The 25759-nt window shown below is 51.3% G+C and overlaps 2 protein-coding genes across 3 annotated transcripts in view; one reads left to right on the top strand and one right to left on the bottom strand.

Annotated features, from left to right (window-relative positions):
- The window catches only part of LOC126077377 (uncharacterized), a 1154420-nt gene that overhangs the window by 943093 nt on the left and 185568 nt on the right, over nucleotides 1-25759 (top strand). The gene's annotated exons all lie outside the window — the stretch shown is intronic.
- HGFAC (HGF activator) lies at nucleotides 1192-24318 on the bottom strand. 2 transcript variants are annotated; one of them, XM_049886668.1, is made up of 15 exons: nucleotides 24100-24318; nucleotides 23354-23537; nucleotides 23174-23270; nucleotides 22803-22885; nucleotides 21915-22037; nucleotides 21650-21781; nucleotides 21383-21493; nucleotides 21110-21284; nucleotides 20680-20765; nucleotides 20158-20180; nucleotides 19684-19922; nucleotides 17064-17203; nucleotides 16585-16725; nucleotides 16351-16499; nucleotides 1192-1374 (listed from the first exon to the last, which is right to left on the bottom strand). In XM_049886668.1, exons 1-15 carry the CDS (start codon nucleotides 24208-24210, stop codon nucleotides 1192-1194), a joined length of 1977 nt encoding a protein of 658 aa, XP_049742625.1. In that variant the 5' UTR covers nucleotides 24211-24318. The 2 variants fall into 2 exon arrangements, with proteins under 2 accessions (XP_049742625.1, XP_049742624.1); XM_049886667.1 differs by lacking the exon at nucleotides 20158-20180 and having other exon boundaries at nucleotides 19684-19942.

The raw sequence follows: 25759 nt of genomic DNA, 5'->3' as shown, positions 1-25759 counted from the left end.
GGATTACACCTCAACATAAAGAAAACAAAAATCCTCACAACTGGACCAATGAGCAACATAATGGTAAACGGAGAAAAGATTGAAGTTGTCAAGGATTTCGTTTTACTTGGATCCACAATCAACAGCCATGGAAGCAGCAGTCAAGAAATCAAAAGATGCATTGCATTGGGCAAATCTGCTGCAAAGGACCTCTTCAAAGTGTTGACGAGCAAGGATGTCACCCTGAAGACTAAGATGTGCCTGACCCAAGCCATGGTATTTTCAATTACATCATATTCATGTGAAAGCTGGACAATGAATAAGGAAGACCGAAAAAGAGTTGACGGTTTTGAATTGTGGTGTTGGCGAAGAATATTGAATATACCGTGGACTGCCAAAAGAACAAATAAATCTGTCTTGGAAGAAGTGCGGCCAGAATGTTCCTTAGAGGCAAGGATGGTGAGACTGCGTCTTACATACTTTGGACATGTTGTCAGGAGGGATCAGTCCCTGGAGAAGGACACCATGCTTGGCAGAGTACAGGGTCAGCAGAAAAGGGGAAGACCCTCACCGAGGTGGATTGACACAGTGGCTGCAACAATGAGTTCAAGCATGGCAACAATGGTAAGGATGGCGCAGGACCGGGCGGTGTTTCGTTCTGTTGTGCATAGGGTCGCTATGAGTTGGAACCCAGTCGACGGCACCTAAGAACAACAACAACAACTTGGCTCAGACCCATGGCCTTGAGGCCTGGACTAGGTCTCCATGCCCCCTGCCCTGGACGATAGCCATTGGGAGTGATGCCCCACAACATTGGCCATGGGGACAGCACCCCTGGAGGGATCTTTGCACGTGCTGTTGCCGTGTCTGGAACTCTCGGCCCTTCTGAGCATCTGGTACTCCTCCATCCTGTCGTAGCTGGCTAGAGGCAGGGGTGGCTTCTGGAAGGATGAGGGCTAGAGACAGCTCAGCTCCGGGGCCTCGAACTTGAGCCACCTGGCCCTGACTCGCTGGGCCACAGGGATCCCCTCACTTCAAGGCTGTGGTCCAATATCCATTGAGGAACGTCAGCTGGCCGGCCATAGCCTGGGAGGGCAGGGCAGTGGGGCTGTGGGCAGGCAGTGTGGGTCAGGCCACTGCTGGAGATGTCTTTATTGTCAGCACTTTAGGGAGGGGTGAGAAGGTAGGATGCCCCTGCCCACCCCGAGAGTCTCAGGAGGGAGCCGTATGTCGCTTGGGGGGCCATATTTGGTCATTGATCCAGTACACGTAGTTGGCCACACGGGTGTAGACACCTGGCTTGTTGAGCTGCCCGCAGCCGTCACCCCAGCTGATGACGCCATACAGGTAAGCCACACCATTCTTCTCACAGGCCAGGGGGCCCCCTGAGTCCCCCTGTGACAGAGACTCCATCAGAGCTACCCTGAATGTGAGCCAGGGGCTTAGACCCTTCACCATTGTCCCCTTCCTACCCCACATCTTGCTGACCCCAACCCCACACATGCCCGCCAAGGGACAAAAAGCCCCCTCTGACCCCGGACCCCCCCGGAATTCTAATATTGACTTCCGGGAACTTGGAGACAGGTGACAGAGGTGCTTCTGAGTAAAGAAGCTGAATGCTTTCCCCCAAACTCATTGAACAGGAAGTCCTCGCATTCCTAGGCTGCAGGGGGAGGCAGGACAGGGTGGTCTAACCATACACCCCCTTCCTAAATCCTCCCATGGCTCTCCCTGCTTCACCCCAGTATGTCCCCCATGGTGCAGCCACTCTGTGTCCTGGTGCCCTCCTCGCCTCCTGACAAACTTCTACTTATCCCGAGGACAAATACAAGTGCCAGCTCCTCTATGACACCATCCTTGATTTCCCCAGGGGATGCTCATCGTGCCATGTGGTCTAGTCAAGCCCCACTCTGCTGCTTCTAAGCTGTGTGACCTTGTGGGAGTGATTTGACCTCTCCAGGCCTCTGTTTCTCCATCTGTAGAATCTGGTTGGTGTGCAGCCTAAACAAGACCATGCCTGTGAAGGGCTGGACACAGAGGCCAGATACAGTAAACCCTTGATAAAGGTTAGCCACTATCGTGGATAGATGTATGTATGTATGTGGGATGAATGGATGGATTAGAAAAGGAAGGAAGAAAGGATGGATGGATGGATGGTGGATAGATGGATAATGAAAGGAAGGATGGATAGAAGAAAGGATAGAAGGATGGATCGATGGTGAATAGACTTATGTATGTATGTGGGATGGATGAATGGGTAGATGGATGGTGGATGTATGTATGTATGTATGTATGTATGTGGGACAGGTACATGGATGGATGGTTGGTTGGGTGGATGGATGGTTGGTTGGATGAATGGATGATGGGTGGGTGGATGGATGATTGATAGATAGATGGGTAGACGAATGAGAGGACAGATAGACAGACGGAGGGTAGACGGATGAACAGATCGAGCCCACCGGGGAGAACTAAGGGTGAAGAGTGGTTTGACCATTGGTGTCACATAGACAGCTCTGCTCCTGGATTGGACAACTGGGGTTTTTCCCAGCTGTGTGACCCCAGACCTCTTTCTGAGCCTCAGTTTCCCCTTTGTAAAATGGGGCTGATGTGCTGCCTAAAACATGTCTGTGGTGCTTTGGACACATAGTCCAGACACAGTAAGCCCTTGATGAAGGTTAGCTACTGCTGATATGGCAGGACTCAAAATGAGAAGAAATGGCTGCAAATATCCATTAGTAATTGGAACATGAAATGTACAATGCATGAATCCAGGAAAATTGAAAGTCATCCAAAATGTAATGGAACACATAAAGACTGATATCCTGGGTATTAGTGAGCTGAAATGAGCTAGTATTGGCCATTTTGAATCAGACAATTGTATGGTCTACTACACTGGGAATGACAACTTGAAGAGGAATGGCATCATGTTCGTCGTCAAAAAGAACATTTCAAGATCTACCCTGAAGTACAACACTGTCAGTGATAGGATAATACCCATACACCTGCAAGGAAGACAAGTTAAGATGACTATTAGTTAAATTTATGCAACAACCACAAATGCCAAAAATGAGGAAATTGAAGATTTTTTTACCAACTTCTGCAGTGTGAAATTGATCAAACCTGCAATCAAGATGCACTGATAATCACTGGTGATTGGAATGCAAAAGTTGGAAACAAAGAAGAAGGTTTGGTAGTTGGAAAATATGGCCCTGGTGATAGAAATGATGTTAGAGATCACATGATAGAATTCTGCAAGATCGACTTCTTCATTGCAAATACGTTTTTTCAACAACATAAATGGTGACTACACACATGGACCTCACTGCATGGAAAACAAAGGAATCAAATCGACTACATCTGTGGAAAGAGACGAGAGAGAAGCTCAATATCATCAGTTAGAACAAGGCCAGAGGCTAACTATGGAACAGACCAACAGTTGCTCATATGCAGGTTCAAGTTGAAGCTGAAGAAAATTAAAACAAGCCCACAAGAGCCAAAATACAACCTCGAGTATATCCCACCTGAATTTGAAGACCACTTGAAGAACAGATGTGACACCATATACACTACTGACTGAAGACTAGGGCAGCTGTGGAATGATATCATGCTTGAAGAAAGCAAAAAGCCATTCAAAAGACAGGAAAGAGGAAAAAAAAGACCAAAATGGATGTTAGAAGAGGCTCTGAAACTTGCTCTTGAAGTTAGAGTAGCTAAAGTGAATGGAATAAATGAAGTAAAAGGGAAGATTTCAAAGGGCAACTGAAGAAGACAAAGTAAAATATTATAATGATATATGCACAGACCTGGGGTTAGAAAAACAAAATGGAAGAACATGCTTGGCGTTTCTCAAGCTGAAAGAGCTGAAGAAAAAATGCAAGCCTCAAGTTGCAATTGTGGAGGATTCTATAGGGAAAATATTGAAAGACACAAGAAGCTTCAAAAGCAGATGGAAGGAATACACAGAGTCACTGTACCAAAAAGAATTGGTCGATGTTCAACCATTCCATGAGGCAGCATATGATCAAGAACTGATGGTACTGAAGGAAGAAGTCCAAGCTGCACTGAAGACATTGGTGAAAAATAGTCTTCAGGAATTGACAGAATTCCAACTGAAATGTTTCAACAAATGAATGCAGCGCTGGAGGCGCTCACTTGTTTATGCCAAGAAATTTGGAAGACAGCTATCTGGCCAGCCAACTGGAGGAGATCCATGTTTGTGCCCATTCCAAAGGAAGTACAATTTTGCTGAAGATCATTCAAAAAGCAGCTGCAGCAGTACGTAAAGAAAACAAAAATCCTCACAACTGGACCAACAAGCAACATCATGACAAATGGAAGAAAAAATGACATTGTCCAAACTGCACTGAAGGCATTGACAAAAACAAGGCTCCAGGAATTGACGGAATATCAATTGAGATGTTTCAACAAATGGATGCAGCACTGGAGGTGCTCACTCGTCTATGCCAAGAATTATGGAAGACAGCTACCTGGCCAACGGACTGGAAGAGGTCCATATTTATGCCTATTCCCAAGAAAGGTGACCCAACTGAGTGCGAAAATTATAGAACAATATTGTTAATATCATACTCAAGCAAAATTTTGCTCAAGATCATTCAAAAGCGGCTGCAGCAGTATATCGACAGGGAACTGGCAGAAATTCAGGCTGGATTCAGAAGGGGACGTGGAACCAGGGATATCATTGCTGATGTCAGATGGATCCTGGCTGAAAGCAGAGAATACCAGAAGGATGTTTACCTGTGTTTTATTGATTATGCAAAGGCATTCAACTGTGTGGATCATAACAAATTATGGATAACATTGCAAAGAATGGGAGTTCCAGAACATTTAATTGTACTCATGAGGAACCCATACATAGACCAGACAAGGGGATACTGAGTGGTTTAAAGTCACGAAAGTGTGTGTCAGGGTTGTATCCTTTCACCGTATCTATTCAGTCTGTATGCTGAGCAAATAATCTGAGAAGCTGGACTATATAAAAAAGAATGGGGCATTGGGATTGGAGGAAGACTCATTAACAACCTGCTGTATGCGGATGACACAACCTTGCTTGCTGAAAATGAAGAGGACTTGAAGCACTTACTAATGAAGATCGAAGACCTCAGCCTTCAGTATGGGTTACACCTCAACATAAAGAAAACCAAAATCCTCACAACTGGACCAATAAACAACATCATGATAAAGAGAGAAAAGATTGAAGTTGTCAAGGATTTCATTTTACTCGTATCCACAATCAACACCCATGGAAGCAGCAGTCAAGAAATCAAAAGACAGGGAGGCGGAGCCAAGATGGCAGAACAGACGCTTCCGGTGAGCCCTCTTTACAACAAAGACCCGAAAAAACAAGTGAAATGAGTATATTTACGACAAGGTAGGAGCCCTGAACATCTAAGGCAAGCTTAGAAAATGAACTGAGGGGCAGGAGAGGAAGAGACTGTTCAGAAGCGGAGAGGAGTTACCGGACCTGAATTGCGGGGAGGCCTAAGGCACCATTCTGGGAGCGGCTGTGGCAGTGGGCTGGTACTAGCGTTAGGCCGCATTTTCCTCAGGGAGAAGCAGACAGCTGCACAGCCTACTCACACCTCTGGAACCTGAGGAGAACGGCGCTCTCGGCAAAAGCTAAGTACTTGCGTATATTTCACCGCTCCCCCCCCACCCCCAAGTCAGCTTCAGCAGCTTAATTCCCTGGGCCTGAAATAACCACTGTTGAGCACCTAGAGCCATCCTCCCAGCCTTGGGGAACAAAGAAATTTGCAATTGGGGGAAAAGATAATTTGCCAGCTCCACTAACCAGGGGAGCTCAGGAGAGAAGCAGCTCCTGTGCAGGCATAAATGGCCTGTGGACTTTAAGCACCATTCCCCTCTGCATGGACGTGTGTGGGCCTATTTCAGGAAAATAGGCCCTTGTTGGCAGACTCCAACCATTTCAGCTGTGCGGTGGAGAGGTGGGTGTTTGTTGTTTGACATTGCTTTGCCTATTAAACAGGGTCCTCACCTACCCACATCAGGGGCCTAAGGAATGGTAGCTCCACTCAGGTCACCCAGCCACCCACAACAGGGGTCCAAGGATAACTGGTACCTCCCAGTCCTTACAACCAAAAACACTGGGTGCCCAAGGTCCGTCTGTAGAATCCACCCACCTGTATGCTCTAGGGAAGAGGGACGCATTTTCCTCAGAGACACTCAGGGTTGGTTCTCAGCTCCCTGCCTTGTTCAGAGCATGGTCCCCTGCTGCAATCAGATACTGGTACCTACACCAATCACCCCTGCCCCTCTAAGACTGTAGGACAGAGCCTGTACCACACACTGGATGATCAGCTACCTGGACACCTGAGCTGAATTCACACAAGAAAAGTGAATGGATTCCTAGACTGCTATACCTAATAACAGCTCTAGCCACCTGGGGACAGGACGTCAGAGCTCCAAAGACGAAAATAATCAAGCTAGCTCACTCAAGCAACCCATTTGGGTATATCAAAACAAAACAAAGCAAGCAGCTATGACACAGTAAGCAAGCATAAACTAATACAATAACTTATAGATGGCTCAGAGACAACAGTCAATATCAAGTCACATAAAGAAACAGACCATGATCACCTCAACAGGCTCTCAAAACAAAGAATCCAGGGATCTTCTAGATGAAAGTGCATTCCTGGAATTACCAGAAGCAGAATACAAAAGATCAATATACAGAACCCTTCAAGACATCAGGAAGAAAATGAGGCAATATGCAGAACAAGCCAAGGAACACACAGATAAAGCAATTGAAGAAATTAGAAAGATTATTCAGGAACATAATGAAAAATTTAATAAGCTGTAAAAATCCATACACAGACAGCAATCAGAAATTCAGAAAATTAATAATTAAATTACAGAAGTAGACAACTCAATAGAAAGTCAGAGGAGCAGAATTGAGCAAGTAGAAGCTAGAATTTCTGAACTCGAAGATAAATCACTTGACACTAATATATTTGAAGAAAAATCAGGTAAAAGAATTTTTAAAAATGCACAAAACTTAGGAATTATGTGGGACTCTATCAAGAGAAATAACCTACGAGTGATTGGAGTACCAGAACAGGGAGGGATAACATAAAATACAGAGAGAATTGTTGAAGATTTGTTGGCAGAAAACTTCCCTGATATCGTGAAAGATGGGAAGATATCTATCCAAGATGCTCATTGAACTCCACATAAGGTAGATCTTAAAAGAAAGTCACCAAGACATATTATAATCAAACTTGCCAAAACCGAAGATAAAGAGAGAATTTTAAGAGCAGCTAGGGATAAATGAAAAGTCACCTACAAAGGAGAGCCAATAATAACAAGCTCGGACTACTCGGCAGAAACCACACAGGCAAGAAGGCAATGGGATGACTTATTTAAAAAATTGAAGGAAAAAAATTGCCTGCTAAGAATCATATATCTAGCAAAACTGTCTCTCAAGTATGAAGGTGAAATTAGGACATTTCCAGATAAACGGAAGTTTAGGGAATTCGTAAAAACCAAATGAAAACTACAAGAAATACTACAGGGAGTTCTTTGGTTAGAAAATCAATAATGTCAGGTATCAACCCAAGACTAGAACACCGGGCAGAGCAATCAGAAGTCAACCTAGACAGGGAAATCCAAAAAAACAAAGCAAGATTAAAAGAAAAAAAAAAGCTCAAAACAGGGTTAACAGTGATGTTAGTATATGAAAGAAGACAACATTAAAACAATAAAGAAGGACTAAGAAATGTAATCATACACCTTCCATATGGAGAGGAAGATACAGCAATACAAAGAAATAAAAGTTAGGTTTAAATTTAGAAAAATAGGGGTAAATAACAAGGTAACCACAAAGGAGACAAACTATCCTACATACCAAAATAAAATACAAGAAAAAAACAGAGACTCGGCAGAAACGAAATCAACAACAACGAATATGAGGGAAGGACAATATATAAAGAGAACCTACTCAGCACATAAAATTAAGTGGGAAAAAGAAACTGAACAACACACAAAAAAAACCCATCAAAATGGTAGCACTTAACCACTACGCCACCAGGGTTTCCACTAAATTCACACCTATCCATAATTACGCTGAATGTAAATGGACTAAATGCACCAATAAAGAGACAGAGGGTGACAGAATGGGTTAAAAAACAGGATCCATCTATATGCTGCCTACAAGAGACACACCTTCGACTTAGAGACATAAACAAACTAAAACTCAAAAGATGGAAAAAAACATATCAAGCAAACAACAATCAAAAAAGGGCAGGAGTGGCAATATTCATTTCTGACAAAATAGACTTTAAAGTTAAATCCATCATAAAGGATAAGGAAGGACACTATATAATGATTAAAGAGACAATATACCAAGAAGATATAACCATATTAAATATTTATGTACCCTATGACAGGGCTGCAAGGTACACAAAACAAACTCCATCAGCATTGAAAAGTGAGATAGACAGCTCCACAATAGTAGTAGGAGACTTCAATACACCACTTTCAGTGAAGGACAGGACATCCAGAAAGAAGCTCAATAAAGACACAGAAGATCTAAATGCCACAAACAACGAACTTGACATCGTAGACATATACAGAACACTCCACCCAACAGCAAAAAGTATACTTTCTTTTCTAGTGCACATGGAACATTCTCTAGCACAGACCACATATTAGGTCATAAAGCAAGCCTTAGCAGAATCCAAAACACTGAAATATTGCAAAGCATCTTCTCAGGCCATGAAAGTGGAAATCAATAACAGAAAAAGCAGGGAAAAGAAATCAAACACTTGGAAACTGAACAATACCCTGCTCAAAGAAGACTGGATTATAGAAGACATTAAGGACGGAATAAAGAAATTCATAGAATCCAATGAGAATGAAAACACTTCCTGTCAGAACCTTTGGGACACAGCGAAAGCAGGGCTCAGAGGTCAATTTATATCAATAGATGCACATATAGAAAAAGAAGAAAGGGCCAAAATCAAAGAATTATCCCTACAACTTGATCAAATAGAAAGAGAGCAACAAAAGAAACCCTCAGGCACCAGAAGAAAATAATAAAAATTAGAGCAGAATTAAATGAGATAGAAAACAGAAAAACAATTGAAAGAATTAACAAGACCAAAAGCTAGTTCTTTGAAAAAAATCAACAAAATTGATAAACCATTGGCCAAACTGACAAAAGAAAAACAGGAGAGGAAGCAAATAACCTGAATAAGAAATGAGATGGGCGATATTACAACAGACCCAAGTGAAATTAAAAGAATCATATCAGATTGCTATGAAAAATTGTACTCTAACAAATTTGAAAATCTAGAAAAAATGGATGAATTCCTAGAAACACACTACCTACCTAAACTAACACAAACAGAGGTAGAACAACTAAATGACCCATAACAAAAGAAGAGATTGAAAAGGTAATCAAAAAATTCCCAACAAAAAAAGCCCTGGCCCGGATGGCTTCACTGCAAAGTTCTACCAAACTTTCAGAGAAGAGTTAACACCACTACCACTAAAGGTATTTCAGAGCATAGAAAAGGATGGAATACTCCTAAATTCATTCTATGAAGTCAGCATATCCCTGATACCCAAACCAAGTAAAGACACCACACAAAAAAGAAAATTACAGACGTATATCCCTCATGAACTTACATGCAAAAATCCTCAAAAAAATTCTAGCCAATAGAATTCAACAACATATCAACAAAATAATTCACCATGACCAAGTGGGATTCATACCAGCTATGCAGGGATGGTTCAACATTAGAAAAACAGTTAATGTAATCCATCACATAAATAAAAGACAAGAATCACATGATTTTATCAATTGATGCAGAAAAGGCATTTGACAAAGTTCAACATCCATTCATGATAAAAACTCTCAGCAAAACAGGAATAGAAGGAAAATTCCTCAACATAATAAAGGGCATTTATACAAAGCCAACAGCCGACATCATCCTAAATGGAGAGAGCCTGACAGCATTCCCCTTGAGATCGGGAACCAGACAAGGATGCCCTTTATCACCACTCTTATTCAACATTGTGCTGGAGGTCCTAGCCAGAGCAATTAGGCTTAGATAAAGAAATAAAGGGGATCCAGATTGGCAAGGAAGAAGTAAAAGTATCTCTATTTGCAGATGACATGATCTTATACACAGAAAAACCTAAGAAAGTCTCACGAAAACTACTGAAACTAATAGGAGTTCAGCAGAGTATCAGGATACAAGATAAACATACAAAAATCAGTTGGATTCCTCTACACCAACAAAAAGAACATCAAAAAGGAAATCACCAAATCCATACCATTTACAATAGCCCCCAAGAAGATAAAATACTTAGGAATAAATCTTACCAGAGATGAAAAAGGCTTATACAAAGAAAACTACAACACACTTCCACAAGAAACCAAAAGAGACCTACATAAGCAGAAGAACATACCTTGCTTATGGATAAAAAGATTTAACATTATAAAAATGTCTATTCTACCAAAAGTGATCTATACATTTAATGCAATTCCGATCCAAATTCCAATGACCTTCTTTAATGAGATGGAGAAACAAATCACCAACTTCATATGGAAGGGAAAGAGGCCCCAGATAAGTAAAGCATTACTGAAAAAGAAGAGCAAAGTGGGAGGCGTTACTCTACCTGATTTTAGAACCTATTATATCACCCCAGTAGTCAAAACAGCCTGGTACTGGTTTAACAACAGATACATAGACCAGTGGAACAGAATTGAGAATCCAGACATAAATCCATCCACGTATGAGCAGTTGGTATTTGACAAAGGCCCCAAAACAGTTAAATGGGGAAAAGACAGTCTTTTTAATAAATGGTTCTGGCAGAACTGGATATCCATCTGCAAAAAAATGAAACAAGACCCATACCTCACTCCATGCACAAAAACAAGATCAAAATGGATCAAAGATCTAAAGATAAAATCTAAAACTATAAAGATAATGGAAGAAAAATTAGGGACAATGTTAGGAGCCCTAATACATGGCATAAACAGTATACAAAACATTACTGACAATGCAGAAGAAAAACTAGATAACTGGGAGCTCTTAAAAATCAAACACCTATGCTCATCCAAAGACTTCACCAAAAGAGTAAAAAGACTACCTACAGACTGGGAAAAGGTTTTTAGCTATGACATTTCCGATTAGCGCCTGATCTCTAAGATCTACATAATACTGCAAAAACTCAACTGCAAAAAGACAAATAACCCAATTGAAAAAATGGGCAAAAGATATGAACAGACACTTCACTAAGGAAGACATTCAGTTACCTAACAGATACATGAGGAAATGCTCATGATCATTATCCATTAGAGAAATGCAAATCAAAACTACAATGAGATTACATCTTACTCCAACAAGGCTGGCATTAATCCAAAAAACACAAAATAATAAATGTTGGAGAGGTTGTGGAGAGACTGGAACACTTATACACTGCTGGTGGGAATGTCAAATGGTACAACCACTTTGGAAATCGATTTGGCCCCTCTTTAAAAAGCTAGAAATAGAACTACCATACCATCCAGCAATCCCACTCCTTGGATTATATCCTAGAGAAATAAGAGCCTTTACACGAACAGGTATATGCACTCCCATGTTTATTGCAGCACTGTTTACAATAGCAAAAAGATGGAAGCAACCAAGGTGCCCATCAACAGATGAATGGATAAATAAATTATGGTATATTCACACAATGGAATACCATGCATCGATAAACAACAACTATGAATCTGTGAAACATTTCATAACATGGAGGAACCTGGAAGGCATTATGCTGAGTGAAATTAGTTGTAAAAGGATGAATATTGTATAAGACCGCTATTATAAGAACTCGAGAAATAGTTTAAACTGAGAAGAAAACATTCTTTTGTGGTTACGAGAGGGGGGAGGGAGGGAGGGTGGGAGAAGGGCATTCACTAATTAGATAGTAAATAAGAACTACTTTAGGTGAAGGGAAAGATAACACACAATACAGGGGAGGCCAGCACAATTGAACTAAACCAAAAGCAGTTTCCTGAATAAACTGAATGCTTTGAAGGCCAGCGTAGCAGGGGCAGGGGTCTGGGGACCATGGTTTCAGGGGACATCTAAGTCAATTGGCATAATAAAATCTATTAAGAAAACATTCTGCATCCCACTTTGAAGAGTGACATCTGGGGTCTTAAAAGCTAGCCAGCAGCCATCTAAGATGCATCAATTGGTCTCGACCCACCTGGATCAAAGGAGAATGAAGAACACCAAGGACACAAGAGGATTTCGAGCCCAAGAGACAGAAAGGGCCACATGAACCAGCGACTACATCATCCTGAGACCAGAAGAAATAGATGGTGCCTGCTACAACCGATGACTGCCCTGACAGGGAACACAACAGAGAACCCCTGAGGGAGCAGGAGAGCAGTGGGATGCAGACCCCAAATTCTCATAAGACCAGGTTAATGGTCTGACTGAGACAGGAAGGACCTCAGTGGTCATGGCCCCCAAACCTTCTGTTGGCCCAGGACAGGAACTATTCCCAAAGCCAACTCTTCAGACAGGGATTGGACTGGACAATGGGTTGGAGAGGGATGCTGGTGAGGAGTGAGCTTCTTGGGTCGGGTGGACACTTGAGACTATGTTGGCATCTCCTGCCTGGAGGGGAGATGAGAGGGTGGAAGGGGTCAGAAGCTGGCGAGACAGACACGAAAAGAGAATGGAGGGAGAGAGTGGGCTGTCTCATTAGGGGGAAAGTAATTGGGAGTGTGTAGCAAGGTGTATATGGGTTTTTGTGTGAGAGACTGACTTGATTTGTAAACTTTCACTTAAGGCACAATAAATTTATTTAAAAAAGAAAAAGCTAGAAATAGAACTACCATACAATCCAGCAATCCTATTCCTTGGGATATATACTAGAGAAATAAGAGTCTTTACACGAACAGACATATGCACACCCATGTTTATTGCAGCACTGTTTACAATAGCAAAAAGAAGGAAGCAACCAACATGCCCATCAAGGGATGAATGGATAAATAAATTATGGTATATTCACACAATGGAATCCTATGCATCGATAAAGAACAGTGATGAATCTGTGAAACATTTCATAACATGGAGGAACCTGGAAGGCTTTAGGCTGAGTGAAATTAGTCAGTTGTAAAAGGACAAATATTGTATAAGACCACTATCATAAGAACTCAGGAAATAGTTTAAACACAGAAGAAAATATTCTTTGATGGTTTCGAGAGGGGGCAGGGAGGGAGGGTGGGAGAGGAGTATTCACTAATTAGATAGTAGATAAGAACTACTTTGGGTGACGGGAAAGATAACACACAATACAGGCAAGTCAGCACAACTGGACTAAACCAAAAGTGAAAAAGTTTAAAACTGAATGCTTCAAAGGCCAGCGTAGCAGGGGCAGGGATTTTGGGACCATGGTTTCAGGTGACATCTAAGTCAATTGGCATAAAAAATCTATTAAGAAAACATTCTGCATCCCACCTTGGAGAGAGGCGTCTGGGATCTTAAACGCTAACAAGCAGCCATCTAAGATGCATCAATTGGTATCAAACCACCTGGATCAAAGGAGAATGAAGAACACCAAAGACACATGGTAATTACGACCCCAAGAGACAGAAAGGGCCACATAAACCAGAGACTACATCAGCCTGAGACCAGAAGACCAAGATGGTGCCTGGCTACAACCGATGACTGCCCTGACAGGGAACACAACAGAGAACCCCTGAGGGAGCAGGAGAGCAGTGGGATGCAGACCCCAAATTCTTATGAAAAGACCAGACTTAATGGTCTGACTGAGACTAGAAGGATCCCGGTGGTCATGGCCCCCAGACCTTCTGTTGGCCCGGGACAGGGACCATTCCCAAAGTCAACTCTTTAGACAGCGATTGGACGGGACAATGGGTTGGAGAGGGATGCTGGTGAGGAGTGCGCTTCTTGGATCAGGTGGACACTTGAGACTATGTTGGCATCTCCTCCCTGGAGGGGAGATGAGAGGGTAGAGGGAGTTAGAAGCTGGTGAGATGAACTCGAAAAGAGAGAGTGGAGGGAGGGAGTGGGTTGTCTCATTAGGGGGAGAGCAATTGGGAGTATGTAGCAAGTTTTTGTGTGAGAGACTGACTTGATTTGTAAACTTTCACTTAAAGCACAATAAAAATAAATAAAAAAAAGAAATCAAAAGACGCATTGCATTGGGCAAATCTGCTGCAAAGGACCTCTTTAAAGTGTTGAAAGAGAAAGATGTCAGCTTGAAGACTAAGGAATGCCTGACCCAAGCCATGGTATTTTCAATCACATCATATGCATGTGAAAGCTGGACAATGAATAAGGAAGACCAAAGAAGAATTGATGCCTTTGAATTATGGTGTTGGTGAAGAATATTGAATATACCATGGACTGCCAAAAGAACAAACAAATCTGTCTTGAAAGAAGTACAACCAGAATGCTCCTTGGAAGCAAGGATGGCGAGATTGCGTCTTACATACTTTGGACATGTTTTCAGGAGGGATCAGTCCCTGGAGGAGGACATCATGCTTGGTAAAATACAGGGTCAGTGGAAAAGAGGAAGACCCTCAACGAGATGGATTGACACGGTGGCTGCAACAATGGGCTCAAGCATAACAACGATTGTAAGGATGGCACAGGACCAGGAAATGTTTCGATCTGTTGTACATAAGGTAGCTATGAGTCAGAACTGACTGGATGGCACCCAACAACAAAAACATGCCTGTGAAGGCTGCACAATGAATAAAGAAGATGGAAGAATTGATTCCTTTGAATTACAGTGTTGACGAAGAACGGTGAATATACCATGGACTGCCAGAATAAAGAACAAGTCCATCTTGGAAGAAATATAGCCAGAGTACTCCTTGGAAGTGAGGATGGCAAGACTTTTTCTCACATACTTTGGACATGTTATCAGGAGGGACCAATCCCTGGAGAAAGACATCATGCTTGGTAAAGTTGAGGGTCAGTGAAGAAGAAGACCCTCACGAGATGGACTGACACAGTGGTTACAACAATGGATTCAGACATAACGCCGTTTGTGAAGATGGCGCAGGACCAGGCAGTGTTTCGTTCTATTGCACATAGTGTTGCTATCAGTTGGAACCAACTTGATGCCGTCTAACAACTGTGGTGGATAGATGTATGTATGTGGGGTGGATGGATGGATGGATAGATGGAAGGATAGAAGGATGGATGGATGGGTAGATGATGGATGGATGCAAGGGTGGAAGGGAGGATGGACAGACGATGGATGGATGACGAGAGGTGGACGGACAGATGGATGGATGGATGGATGGATGGATGGATGGATGGATGGATGGATGGATGGATGGATGGATGGATGGATGGATGGATGGATGGATGGATGGATGGATGGATGGATGGATGGATGGATGGATGGATGGATGGATGGATGGATGGATGGATGGATGGATGGATGGATGGGTGGGTGGGTGGGTGGGTGGGTGGGTGGGTGGGTGGATGGGTGGATGGGTGGATGGGTGGATGGGTGGATGGGTGAGTAACCAAAAAAACCAAACCCATTGCTGTCGAGTCAATTCTGACTCATAGCAACCCTATAGGACAGAGTAGAACTGTGCCATAGAGTTTCCAAGGAGCGCCTGGTAGATTGGAACTGCTGACCTTTTCGTTAGCAGCTGAACTTTTAACCACTATGCCACCAGGGCTTCTGGATGGATGGATAGATGGAAGGATAGATGGATGGATGGATGAGTGGATGGATGGATGGATGGATGGATGGATGGATGGATGGATGGATGGATGGATGGATGGATGGATGGATGGATGGATGGATGGATGGATGGATGGATGGATGGATGGATGGATGGATGGATGGATGGATGGATGGATGGATGGATGGATGGATGGATGGATGGATGGGTGGGTGGGTGGGTGGGTGGGTGGATGGGTGGGTGGGTGGGTGGGTGTGTGGCTGGGTGGAGGCATAAATGGATGGATTGAGCCCACCTGGGAGAACTGAGGGTGAAAAGTGGTTTGGCCCTTGGTGCCTGGTGCCACATGGATAGCCCTGCCCCTGGGTTGGACAGTTGGAATTTTTCCTGGCTGTGTGATCCCAGACCTTCTCTGAGCTTCAATTTCCCCATCTGTGGGCAGAAGAGGTTTCTCTCTCCCTGGTGGCCTCCAGAGACAGTGAGCACCATCCTGGGGTGCAGTTGCTGAGCCTGAGGGGTGCTCTCTGTCCTGGGGTCCCTGACTGGCCCTCCAGGGCAGGGGTCCCTTCCAGTTCTGTGTTCCCTGAGATTTTCCTGAGAAATCCCTATCTGTGGGCAGCCATGTCTGGGCTGGGCCTGGTCTGGATCACCTGGCAGGCATCAGCCTTGCAGTCGAAGTAGCCAGCGCAGAGCATGTTGGGGCTGATATCGGCACCATACACCTCGGGGCTGCTGCACTTATGGTCAGCGACAAGTGGGACCAGGGCCTCCCGCAGCGACCTGGAGTAGCCACTCACATCTGCGAGGCATGGCACATTCAGGGGTGGAAGAGGTCTCCACTCATCCCCACTCCCCACTCGCCCCACCCCCTTGCCCCCACTCACCCTTGCCCATGTGGCCCCAGCCTGCGATCTGGCACTTGTGTCCTGCAGGGAAGGGGCTGCTGGGCTCGGGCAGGCAGATGGGCTGGACAAACTGGGAGCGAATGGCACAGCGGTCCCCCTTCTTCTTCAGCCGGACCAGGACTGGGCAGGAGAGAGGCCAGAGGTTAGCCCAGGCGTGGGGAGGAGGCTGAGAGCGAAGGCTGTTGGCAATCCGCGATGGATAGAGCAGATCCAAGGGGTCACACAGGAGGGAAGCCCCTGGGCATAGGGACCATGGCCTGGGAGACCCCGTGGGGGAAGGGGGAGCTGGCCCAGGGCTTTCTCTGCCCATCCCGGCCCCCTGGCTTGCCTTGCCCTAGGACCAAACCTCCTTTGTCCCTCTTCGCATGGCTGAGGACTCGCCAGCCCTGACAGTGCCTACCACCTGCCACCCTCGTTGTGTCTGCAGCCCCCCAGTGCCCCCCAGGGCCCATGCGTACCCAGGTCATGGTCGTTGGGGTTGAGCACGGAGTACTGGGGGTACAGGATGTACTTCTCAATGCTGAACTTCTGCGTCACGTCCGTTGTGAGGTTGAAGAAATGCTGGCCCAGCACCACCGAGACACTCTCCCTGGGGGGGCTGTAAGGGGGGGGCTGGGAGCAGCTTGGACCCCAGCCACCCCTCTCAGACTGAGGCTACTTCCCCCACCTGCCTTTGCAGGCCCCAAGGTCCCCGAGGGCTGGTAGTCCTGGGAGAGGCTTGAAGGGCAGCAGGGAGAGGAGGGGTGTCGGGACCCGGGTCTCTGAGGACCGGTGGGCCACGGCCACCCCTGAGGTCTCGGCAGAGGAGTTGAAGGCTCAGCACTAGCTCTAGTTCTGATGGCAACATGAGGCCCTCGCGGCAGCACAGGAAGGGTCCATGCAGAGGGGAGCCCGGGTGGGGCTGCCCTGCCCCAGCTCCAATCTGGCCAGTGTGGTCCCCAGATACATACAGCCCCTCTCCGCCCCCCGCCCCGGGCCCCAACCTGCTCTGGGCCTGTTTCCCCCCGGCCTGTGTCCTGAGGCAGCCTCCAGGCTGCCATGGGGCCTTGGCCACTGACCCTCCAGGTTTCAGGCCCCTTTTGGAAAAGGAGCTCAGGGTCTCTGCTCCTGGGCCGTGGGCACGGCTGGTAGCCTGAGTGAGGACTAGAGCCTGGGGGTCTCTCGGGATGGACTTGGAATACCCAGGCCTCCTGGGGCTCAAGGCGGGTTGGGTGCTTCAGTCAGAAATAGCTGCCATCTGCCCCCCGCTGAGGGATCAACCCCTCTGACCCAGCAGGGCACCATCCCCACCCGAGAGGCCCCACCCCCGCCTGCCCACCCACCTTCACCGCCTGCTCCCCCAACACCAGGCTGAGCCCGAGGGTGGCCCTGGGGGTGGAGGTGAGCACGGGTGAGGTGGGAGGTTGGCTGCCCTACAGGGATGCCTGCTCCCCTCGTCATCCCACTCCACATGAGAGGACCTGGTGGTCCCATTGTACAGAAGTGGGACAGGCCTTCCCGGAGCCTGCAGTGGTCTCCTACCCTTGATGCTGATGGGTGTGTTCGCCAGCTCTCCAGAAGTTGGCCCCACCTCACACTGTCCAGTCCTGATCACCCAGGATGCCTGTCAGGCCCACCCCTCCTGACAGACCCTGGCCCCCTCCCGCCAGGGCCCCACCCCCCCCTCACTGGACCCCCACCCCCCTCCCGCTGGGCCCCCAGGGTTGCAAAGAAGTGGCCTTGGCTTACTTCTGCAGTGGTCAGTCTTGGGGTCTCTGAGCTCACTGGCCTCCTGGGGGTGTGCATGGTGGGCCTCACTCCCAGACAGCCCCTCCTTAGCTGGCAGTGCCAAGCCTGCCTTCCACAGGGGCAAGCACCCCAACCCTTCCCAACTGGGACACTTCACCACTTTCCAGTCCTCTGACACCCCTCCAGGCCATGAGCGTTGTCACTGTGCCCCCTGGTGCCCAGCCAGGGTGGCGCCTGAAGGACACCTGGGCAGGGTCTACCGGCAAGGCCCTGAGCCCTCACCCGTGCCTGGAGGAAGGCCTGATGCCCTGGGCTGGGGGGCAGAGGTGGAGGGCGGGGTCTCCTTCAGCCTGCTGCCTGGGCACCCTACTCCTCTGAGGAAGGCCTGGCCCACCCAGCCTCCTCCTGGGCAGCATGAGTCCTTGGGGGCAGAGATAGGGTCCCTAGAGCCTCCGTGGCCAGCACAACCCTGAGCACTGAGTCCCAGCTACGACAAAGGGGGTGACCAGAGAACACAGCAGGAGCAGAAGATGAGGGGTCACACAGGTGGGTGGGGGACGGTGGGGGACATGTAGTGAATGGTTAAGTGGGAACACATGGGGACAGGTGAGTGGATGGATGGAGGTGAATGCACAGATTGGGGGGTGGGTGGATATGTATGGGGGTAGATGGGTGGATGGGGGGATAAGTATGGGGGTAGGTGGGTGGGTGGGAGGGTGGACGTGTGTGGGGGTGGTTGGATGGGGTAGATGGATGGGTGGTGGGTGAGGAGTGGTGGATGGGTAGGGGATGGTTTGAAGGTAGGTGGGTCGACATGGGCAGGTGGGCAGTCTCATGGGTAGATGGGGGTAGATGGATGGGTGGGGGTGGGTGGGTAGATATGTATGGGGGTAGGTGAGTTGGTGGGCGGGTATGGGCGGTGGATGGATGGGTGTTGGGATAGTTGAGTGTGGGGTAGATGGGTGGGTGGGTGAGGAGTAGATGCATAGGCAGGGGTGGGGTGAAGTGGGTGGATAGAGTTGGAGTGGGTGGATGGACATGGGCAGGTGGAAGGCCCCATGGGTAGACGGGTGGGTGAATGTGCTGGGATGGACGGGTGGGTGGGTGAATGGGGTGGGTGGATGTGGTCAGGTGGATGGCCCCATGGGTAGATGGATGGGAGGATGGAGAGCTGATGGGTGTGGAGTGGATGATGGTTGGGGGGCTGGGTGGGCGTGTCGTGGCATGGGTGGCAAGGACCGGTATGTGGGTGTAAGTGATGGAAGGACACACGAGTGGGTGATGAAGGGAAGGCAGGGGGCCACATACCCTCCCGGGGTAGGCTCAGGGGTTGGGCCGGAGCCAGCTCACCTGTCGGAGAAGCAGTGGGCCGCAGACACCACCCAGCAGGTGTGGATGAGGCTGCCGGCACAGAAGCTGTCCCCGATGTAGAGGGCGGCCAGCCAGGGGTGGGAGCCAGGTAGGGCAGCTGAGCCCCCGATGATGCGGGGCCTCAGGAAGGTTCTCTTCTTGTGCCTCTTGCCACAGGCCCGGCGCCCGCCCAGCACTAGCTCGGGCAGGGCCACCAGGGCCCCGGGGGTGGGAAGGGACTGGTTTCTGGCCAGAGATCCTGGGAGCAGAGGTCCCGAGTCACACGCACGCATGTCACAGCGGGGCCTCTTCTGCACACCCCCGTCCCTGGACACAGAGGCAGCCAGAGGGGGTCCCACTGCCCAGCATCCCTGGGCCCCTCAGGGATCCTCCACCTCCCTCCTCCTGCCCCACCGTCGGCAATCCTGGATCCAGGTTTTGGGTCCAGCTCTGCCATTCTGAGCACTGACTTACTTCCTGAACCTCAGTTTCCCCATCTGTAGGATGGGGAGAACACTGCCCATATCACAGGGCTTTGTGGGTATCAGAGAGACCTGGTACACACAGAGGGGCTGCCTGGGACCCTGCCAGCCGCAGAATGGCCAGAGGACAGGATGAGAGACTGGGGCCCAGGGGGAGCCCTCAGGGCCTCCCTGCCTCCCGTCACGCCCTCCCCTGGGGCTGCACTCCCCACCCCAGGGGGGCTGACTTGGGTACAGGCATCCCAGGGGGCATGGTCCATGGATCCTCAACAGGCTACTTCACCCACTCTGTCCCCGGTGCCCACCTACTGGCAACGGTGAGCCTCGGTTCCCCACCTCTCAGATGGGGCTGTGGTCCTCCAGGAAGAGAAGGAGGCCAGGTGTGGCGTCAGGTGGGGAGGGCAATAGGGGAAGCTCGTGTGAACTCAGTGGAGTGAGGGGGATGAGTCAGGGGAGCTGAGGCAGCGCCCCCATCCCCCCACCCCATCCCACCGCCCCAGCCTGCCCCACGCACCGCAGGCAACCAGGTGGCAGTACTCCCAGGAGAGCGTGTTGTCCTTCACCACATAACACCAGGGCCTCTCGTCCTTGTCTGGGTTGCTGGAGGGCCAGAGTAAGGAGGGGGGTCCCAGAGCCCCTCAGAGAGGGCAAGGTGGGAGGGGGTGGGGGAGGGGTGACTGGGTCCAGGACATGCAGCCGGATGGACCAGAGTCCAGGGGTCCCAACACCGGGAGGAACAGCCTTGCTCATTCGGCCGCCTGGGACAGCTGGTCTTGGGCCCCATGGGCCTGACCTCCAATCCCTCAACCTTCCGTGCCCAGCCCCTGCAGCTGGGCACCTCCCAGGCAGAGGCTGTGGGCCTGTCCCAACTGGTCTGGGCCCCAGGTGGGAGCTGAGGGAGCCCTGGAGGCTGGCTGGAGGAGGACCCTGTCCCTGGTGCTGACCGGCAGTAGGCATGGGGGCCCAGGCCGAGCAGTGCCGCTGCGCCCACCGAATCCACGTGTAGCTCTTGGTAGAGCAGGTCTGAGTTCCAGGCCAGGCAGCTGAGGCCCGAGGCCGCCCTGCTGGCGACGCCACGGTACTGTACGCCATTGCCCACGAAGCAGCGCTCGGCTGGCACTGGGGGCGGTGTGGAGGGCCGTGAGGCCTGGCTTCTCCCCATGTCCCTGGACACCCGTCCCCAGGGCATGGCACTGGTGTGGGCACTGGCCACTCACCAATGTTACAGAGCCGGCCGACTTGACCCGGCAGGCAGGCGCAGACAGTGGTCCCGGTGGCCACAATCAGGTGGCAGGTGCCCCCGTTCAGGCAAGGGTTGCTCAGGCAAGCTGGAGGGAGCCGTGGGTGAGGGGGTCTCAGACCCAGGGCTGCCCTAGCACCCAGAGTTGCTGGGTACCTTTGGGCCAGTCCCTGCCCCCTGGACTTCCTTGGATTTCAGAGTGTGGGGTGATCACGCTCAGCCCCCCACCCCGGCTGCAGCATACCTGTGTGCTGAGTATCCTCGCACTGGGCACGGCCCCCCATGCAGCTACACTGCTCCACCCGGCCCTGGTGAACGTGGGCCCAGGGCTCGCCTGCCTCCAAGTACTCATAGCGAGTCTCGTCGAAGCACTTCTCTGGGAGACGCACAGGGAGTCACCCACCCCCGGGCCCCGTGGCCCCCTACTCACTTCCCAGGTCCCCCGACCCAGCACTCAGCAGGCTCCTGCAGGCCGCGCTGTCCTCACCACCCAGCCACCCGACACTCACCCTGGCTGCAGTCCTTGCCCGTGAAGGCTGCGGGGCAGGAGCAGATGTAGGACTTGGGGTCCTGCGAGCTGGAGCAGGAGCCCCCATTGAGGCAGGGGTCAGAGGCACAGGGGTCCAGGGTGCCTGGGAGTACCGGGAAGACTGTGAGGGGCCAAGCCACATCTCAGCCCCAGGGCCTGACACCCTGGGCGTTCAGCTTCTGGGTTCCTTGGGGTGCGGGTCCCCTGGGAGAGTGCAGTTCTGCTTTTATGCTTGCTGGGGGGCCTTGGCCCTTCCTCCCAACGCCTTCACCCTGCAATCAGGCCCAGAGTCTGCAGCCAGGACTGAGAAGCTGGCCACCCACACATGGTCAGGTGGCACAGCCCCTGGTAAATGACTCTGGCCACCTCACTGGAGACCCCAATTGAGCGAGACCCCCACCACACCACAGAGCCTACTGGGCCCCGCTCCCAGGATGGCCCACCCATCCCGGGCCCCTGTCCCGGGTTCAGCCTGCGTGGCCACAGGACCCACCCTGACCACCAGGGGGCGCTGTGGCCCCAGCAATGGCCCTAGCCCCTGGACGGTGAAGCAGGTTATTATCCCCCCACTTCCGGCACACCTCTGCCTCCCACCCATCCCCAGGCCTGCAGAAGGGTTCACCCTAGAACTCCCATTCCACTCCAGGCAGGCCCCTGCTCCCCACACCCCCGTCCAGGTCAGCACTGCCCTCCACTCCGGCCCACCTGCTCAGTCCTTTAACCCGCTGCCCCTCCAGCTCACTCACCCCAGATTGCCGATGAGAGACCCCCAGGCCCAGCCCTCCTGGCCAGGCTCAGGGTACCCTGCATCTCCAGGCACCCACCTGGGCCCCCCGAGGCCTGGTGGCCTCAGTACAGTGGGGCCTACCTGGGATCCCTGGAGGTGTGGTGGCTGCGGGGGCGCAGTAACCCCAGGCACGGTCCCGGTCATAGTTGTGAGTCGTGGCGCACCTGGGGTGATGCCTGGGCTGACGGGGGACCACCTCAGCCTGCCCATCCATTCACCCGCCCACTCACTCACTCATCCACTCTGCACGTGTACTGAGCACCACTGTGTGCCAGCCAGGCTCCCCACTGGAGTAGGTGAAAGCTGGGGTGAAGAAGGGGCTCCAGAGTGGTTGGGGCTTGGCGGGGCTGGGGTGGGCATGGGGCCAGGGGCCTGGGGTGGAGCCAGTGGTCTGTGCTTGATGCCCCCCAGCCCATGGGCAGACCGTGCCAGGCCCCCAGCCGAGGACCCACCACTTTCTGCGGGCGCTCCCCTCAGAGGTGCAGGCCTGGTGCATGCGGCCGCCATAGCGGAAGGGGAACCTGCACGGCCTCCCGTCCTCTGTGAGCACTGCGGGGTGGCAGGGTTAGGGGATCCCACTCCTGGCACCCCTCACCCGCTTGCACCCCCACTTCCTGAGAGCCCCGACCCACCTTGGCCCTCAGTGTTGCTTGAGGAGGCCACTCTGGGAGTGGGTCTGAGCCCCCAGTCACGGGATCTTTCTACCACAGCCTCAGACATGTTTGTTGCTGGGGTCGCAGGAGTCACAGAGGGGATCGGGGTCATGGGGGTCCCAGGGTTTGCCATGGTGTTAAGTTCTGGGGGCTCCGTACGGTTCTAGGGGGAGCCGAGAGAGCTGGGCAGGGTCAGGCTGCAGGGGCACCCCCCCAGGCCTGTGGATGGACACTCAGCCCAGCAAGCCCCAGTGCACAGGCTGTAGCCCTGGGCCTTGGAGCAGGGGCTGGGGACACTGATATCCCCAAGGCCTCAGCTGGGCCCCTGACCCCACCCCCACTCACAGCTGCATACCACCACCTAACCAGGGTCAGATTCTGGGGTCAGACCTGGGGGTGGGACTCCTACCCTCCCCCTCTAACATGGGACCTGGGAGGTTCAGAGAGGGAAGTGGCTCCCACACCCACAGCTGGCCAGGTAACGTTGCCCAGGGGCCAGCGACTCCCCAGGTGGGGGCCCAGCCAGGTTGAGCCCCCAGGCCCCCTGCACACCCACCTCACCCCAGAAGGCCAGTCATCCCTGAGTGGAGCACTTTGGGCCCCCAGCCCACACCCGACTCCCGCCTGGGTGGGGACACTCCCCCTGCCTCAGCTGAGGACCTGCAGGGACTTTGTCCTGAACGAGCATGGGGAGCCCATGGTCGCTCTGCAAGGGGTCAGCTCACCCCACCAGCCTGTGGCTTGGCCCCGCCAGGCACCAGCAGCAGCAACAGCGGCAGGAGAAGGTATGGCCCAGGCAGGGGGCCGTGGCTGGGGACCCAGGCCCAGCGCCCCATGGCTCTTCCTGAGCTGGCTGAAGGGCAGCAGCAGCACAGAGTGAGCAGGGCAGCTGGAGGTCAAGGCCAACCGGCAATGATTAACCCCAGGCTGCCTCCCAGCTGGACCCACAGGCTACAGGAGCCCCATGACACTCCACTCCACCTACTGCCCCTGCCCAGAGGCCCTGCCCTGACAACATCCCCCCACCCCAGCTTGGGGGCGGCCTCCAGGAAGCCTTCCAGGATGACAGAGCTGGTCGAGGCCTGGACTCCTTGGTCCCCAGCTTTTGGTCCCTGCCTGGCCACAGGGTGAGAGTGGCCGGCTTGTTCTGCTACTGTCTCCACGCCAAAGTGGAGGGGTCACAAGGAGGGCATCAGCATGAGGACCCTCTGCTCCCCAGGGCTGAGCCTGGGTGGGCCCTTATGGAGTGGAATGAGGTACTCAGACCTGCCCCTCTCCGCCTGTCCTAACTCTGGGGTGTCCAGGACCCCTAACTGGCCCCTCTCTGGGACACAGCACTGACACCTGCTCCAGGAAGCCTTCCCAGCCTCATCGCAGCCAGAGGGCCCTGTGATGTCCCCGCTGTGTTCAGGTGTGGCCCCACCGCAGACTGAGCCCCCGCCAGACACCCGCTAGGGGCCACGGGGGCCTGCTTAGGTCCTGCCTGGGTCTGTGTGCGGCTTGCCAGGGGCTCTGGCCTGGCTCCCCGTCTGTGAGCTGGGGTCGGGGTGTGCGTGACTCAGGGCTGTGGGCAGGGTGGCTGCAGGAACCTCTTCTGCAATTCTGATCAACCACAGAGGTGGAGGCGCTGCGGTTCCCAGAGCCAGCGGTTCCGGCTCCAACACAGTCTGAGGGTGGGAGTGGGTGGGAGGGGGTGGGAGGGGGTGGGAGGGGGCGGGAGGGGGTGGGAGGTGGCACTCCACTCTGGCCTTGCAGTGTGCCCCCACCCCATCTCCTGGGGGGAGGGAGATGAGTGGGAGCTCTGCCCCATGTCCTGTCCTAACTCCTCCCTGACCTGTCTCCCCACTCCTTCCTGTCCGCCCCCACTCCTTCCTGTCCACCCCCACTCCTACTCCCACCCCAAGGTCCAGCTCTGTCCCTGGGTGTCCGCCCCCCAAGGTCCAGCCCCAGTCCCTGGATCCCCACTCCCCTGAGGTCCCAGCACCCCGCATCCAGCCCTGTCCCTGGATCCCCGCCCTGCCCCCTGAGGTCCAGCCTTGTCCCTGGATTCCCGCCCCTTGAGGTCCAGCCCCACCCCCTGAGGTCCAGCCCCAGTCCCTGGATCCCCGCACCCCCGCCTTGCCGCCCGAGGTCCAGCCCGGTCCCTGGATGCCTGCCCCTCAAGGTGCAGCCCATCCCTGGATACTGGTAGTGTCCCCAGCATGTCAGCCCAGCTCCATGGGCACTGTGGCCTCACCACAACTCCCTTTTGTCTCTGGTGCCCTTTAACCTCTCCAGAGGCCTCACCCTCTGACCCCCTCGAGGGGCAGCCTGGCCATCCACAGTCTGTCCAGAACCACAGGCCCAGCCCGGTGCTGGAACCCCGGTGAGCGTCTGTAATGCCCC

This window comes from Elephas maximus, chromosome 5, assembly GCF_024166365.1.
Source record: "Elephas maximus indicus isolate mEleMax1 chromosome 5, mEleMax1 primary haplotype, whole genome shotgun sequence".
In the NCBI taxonomy this organism is placed as follows: Eukaryota; Metazoa; Chordata; class Mammalia; order Proboscidea; family Elephantidae; genus Elephas; species Elephas maximus.
Note: the sequence above shows the minus strand (reverse complement) of the source record. Positions and strands in the feature narration are given on the sequence as shown.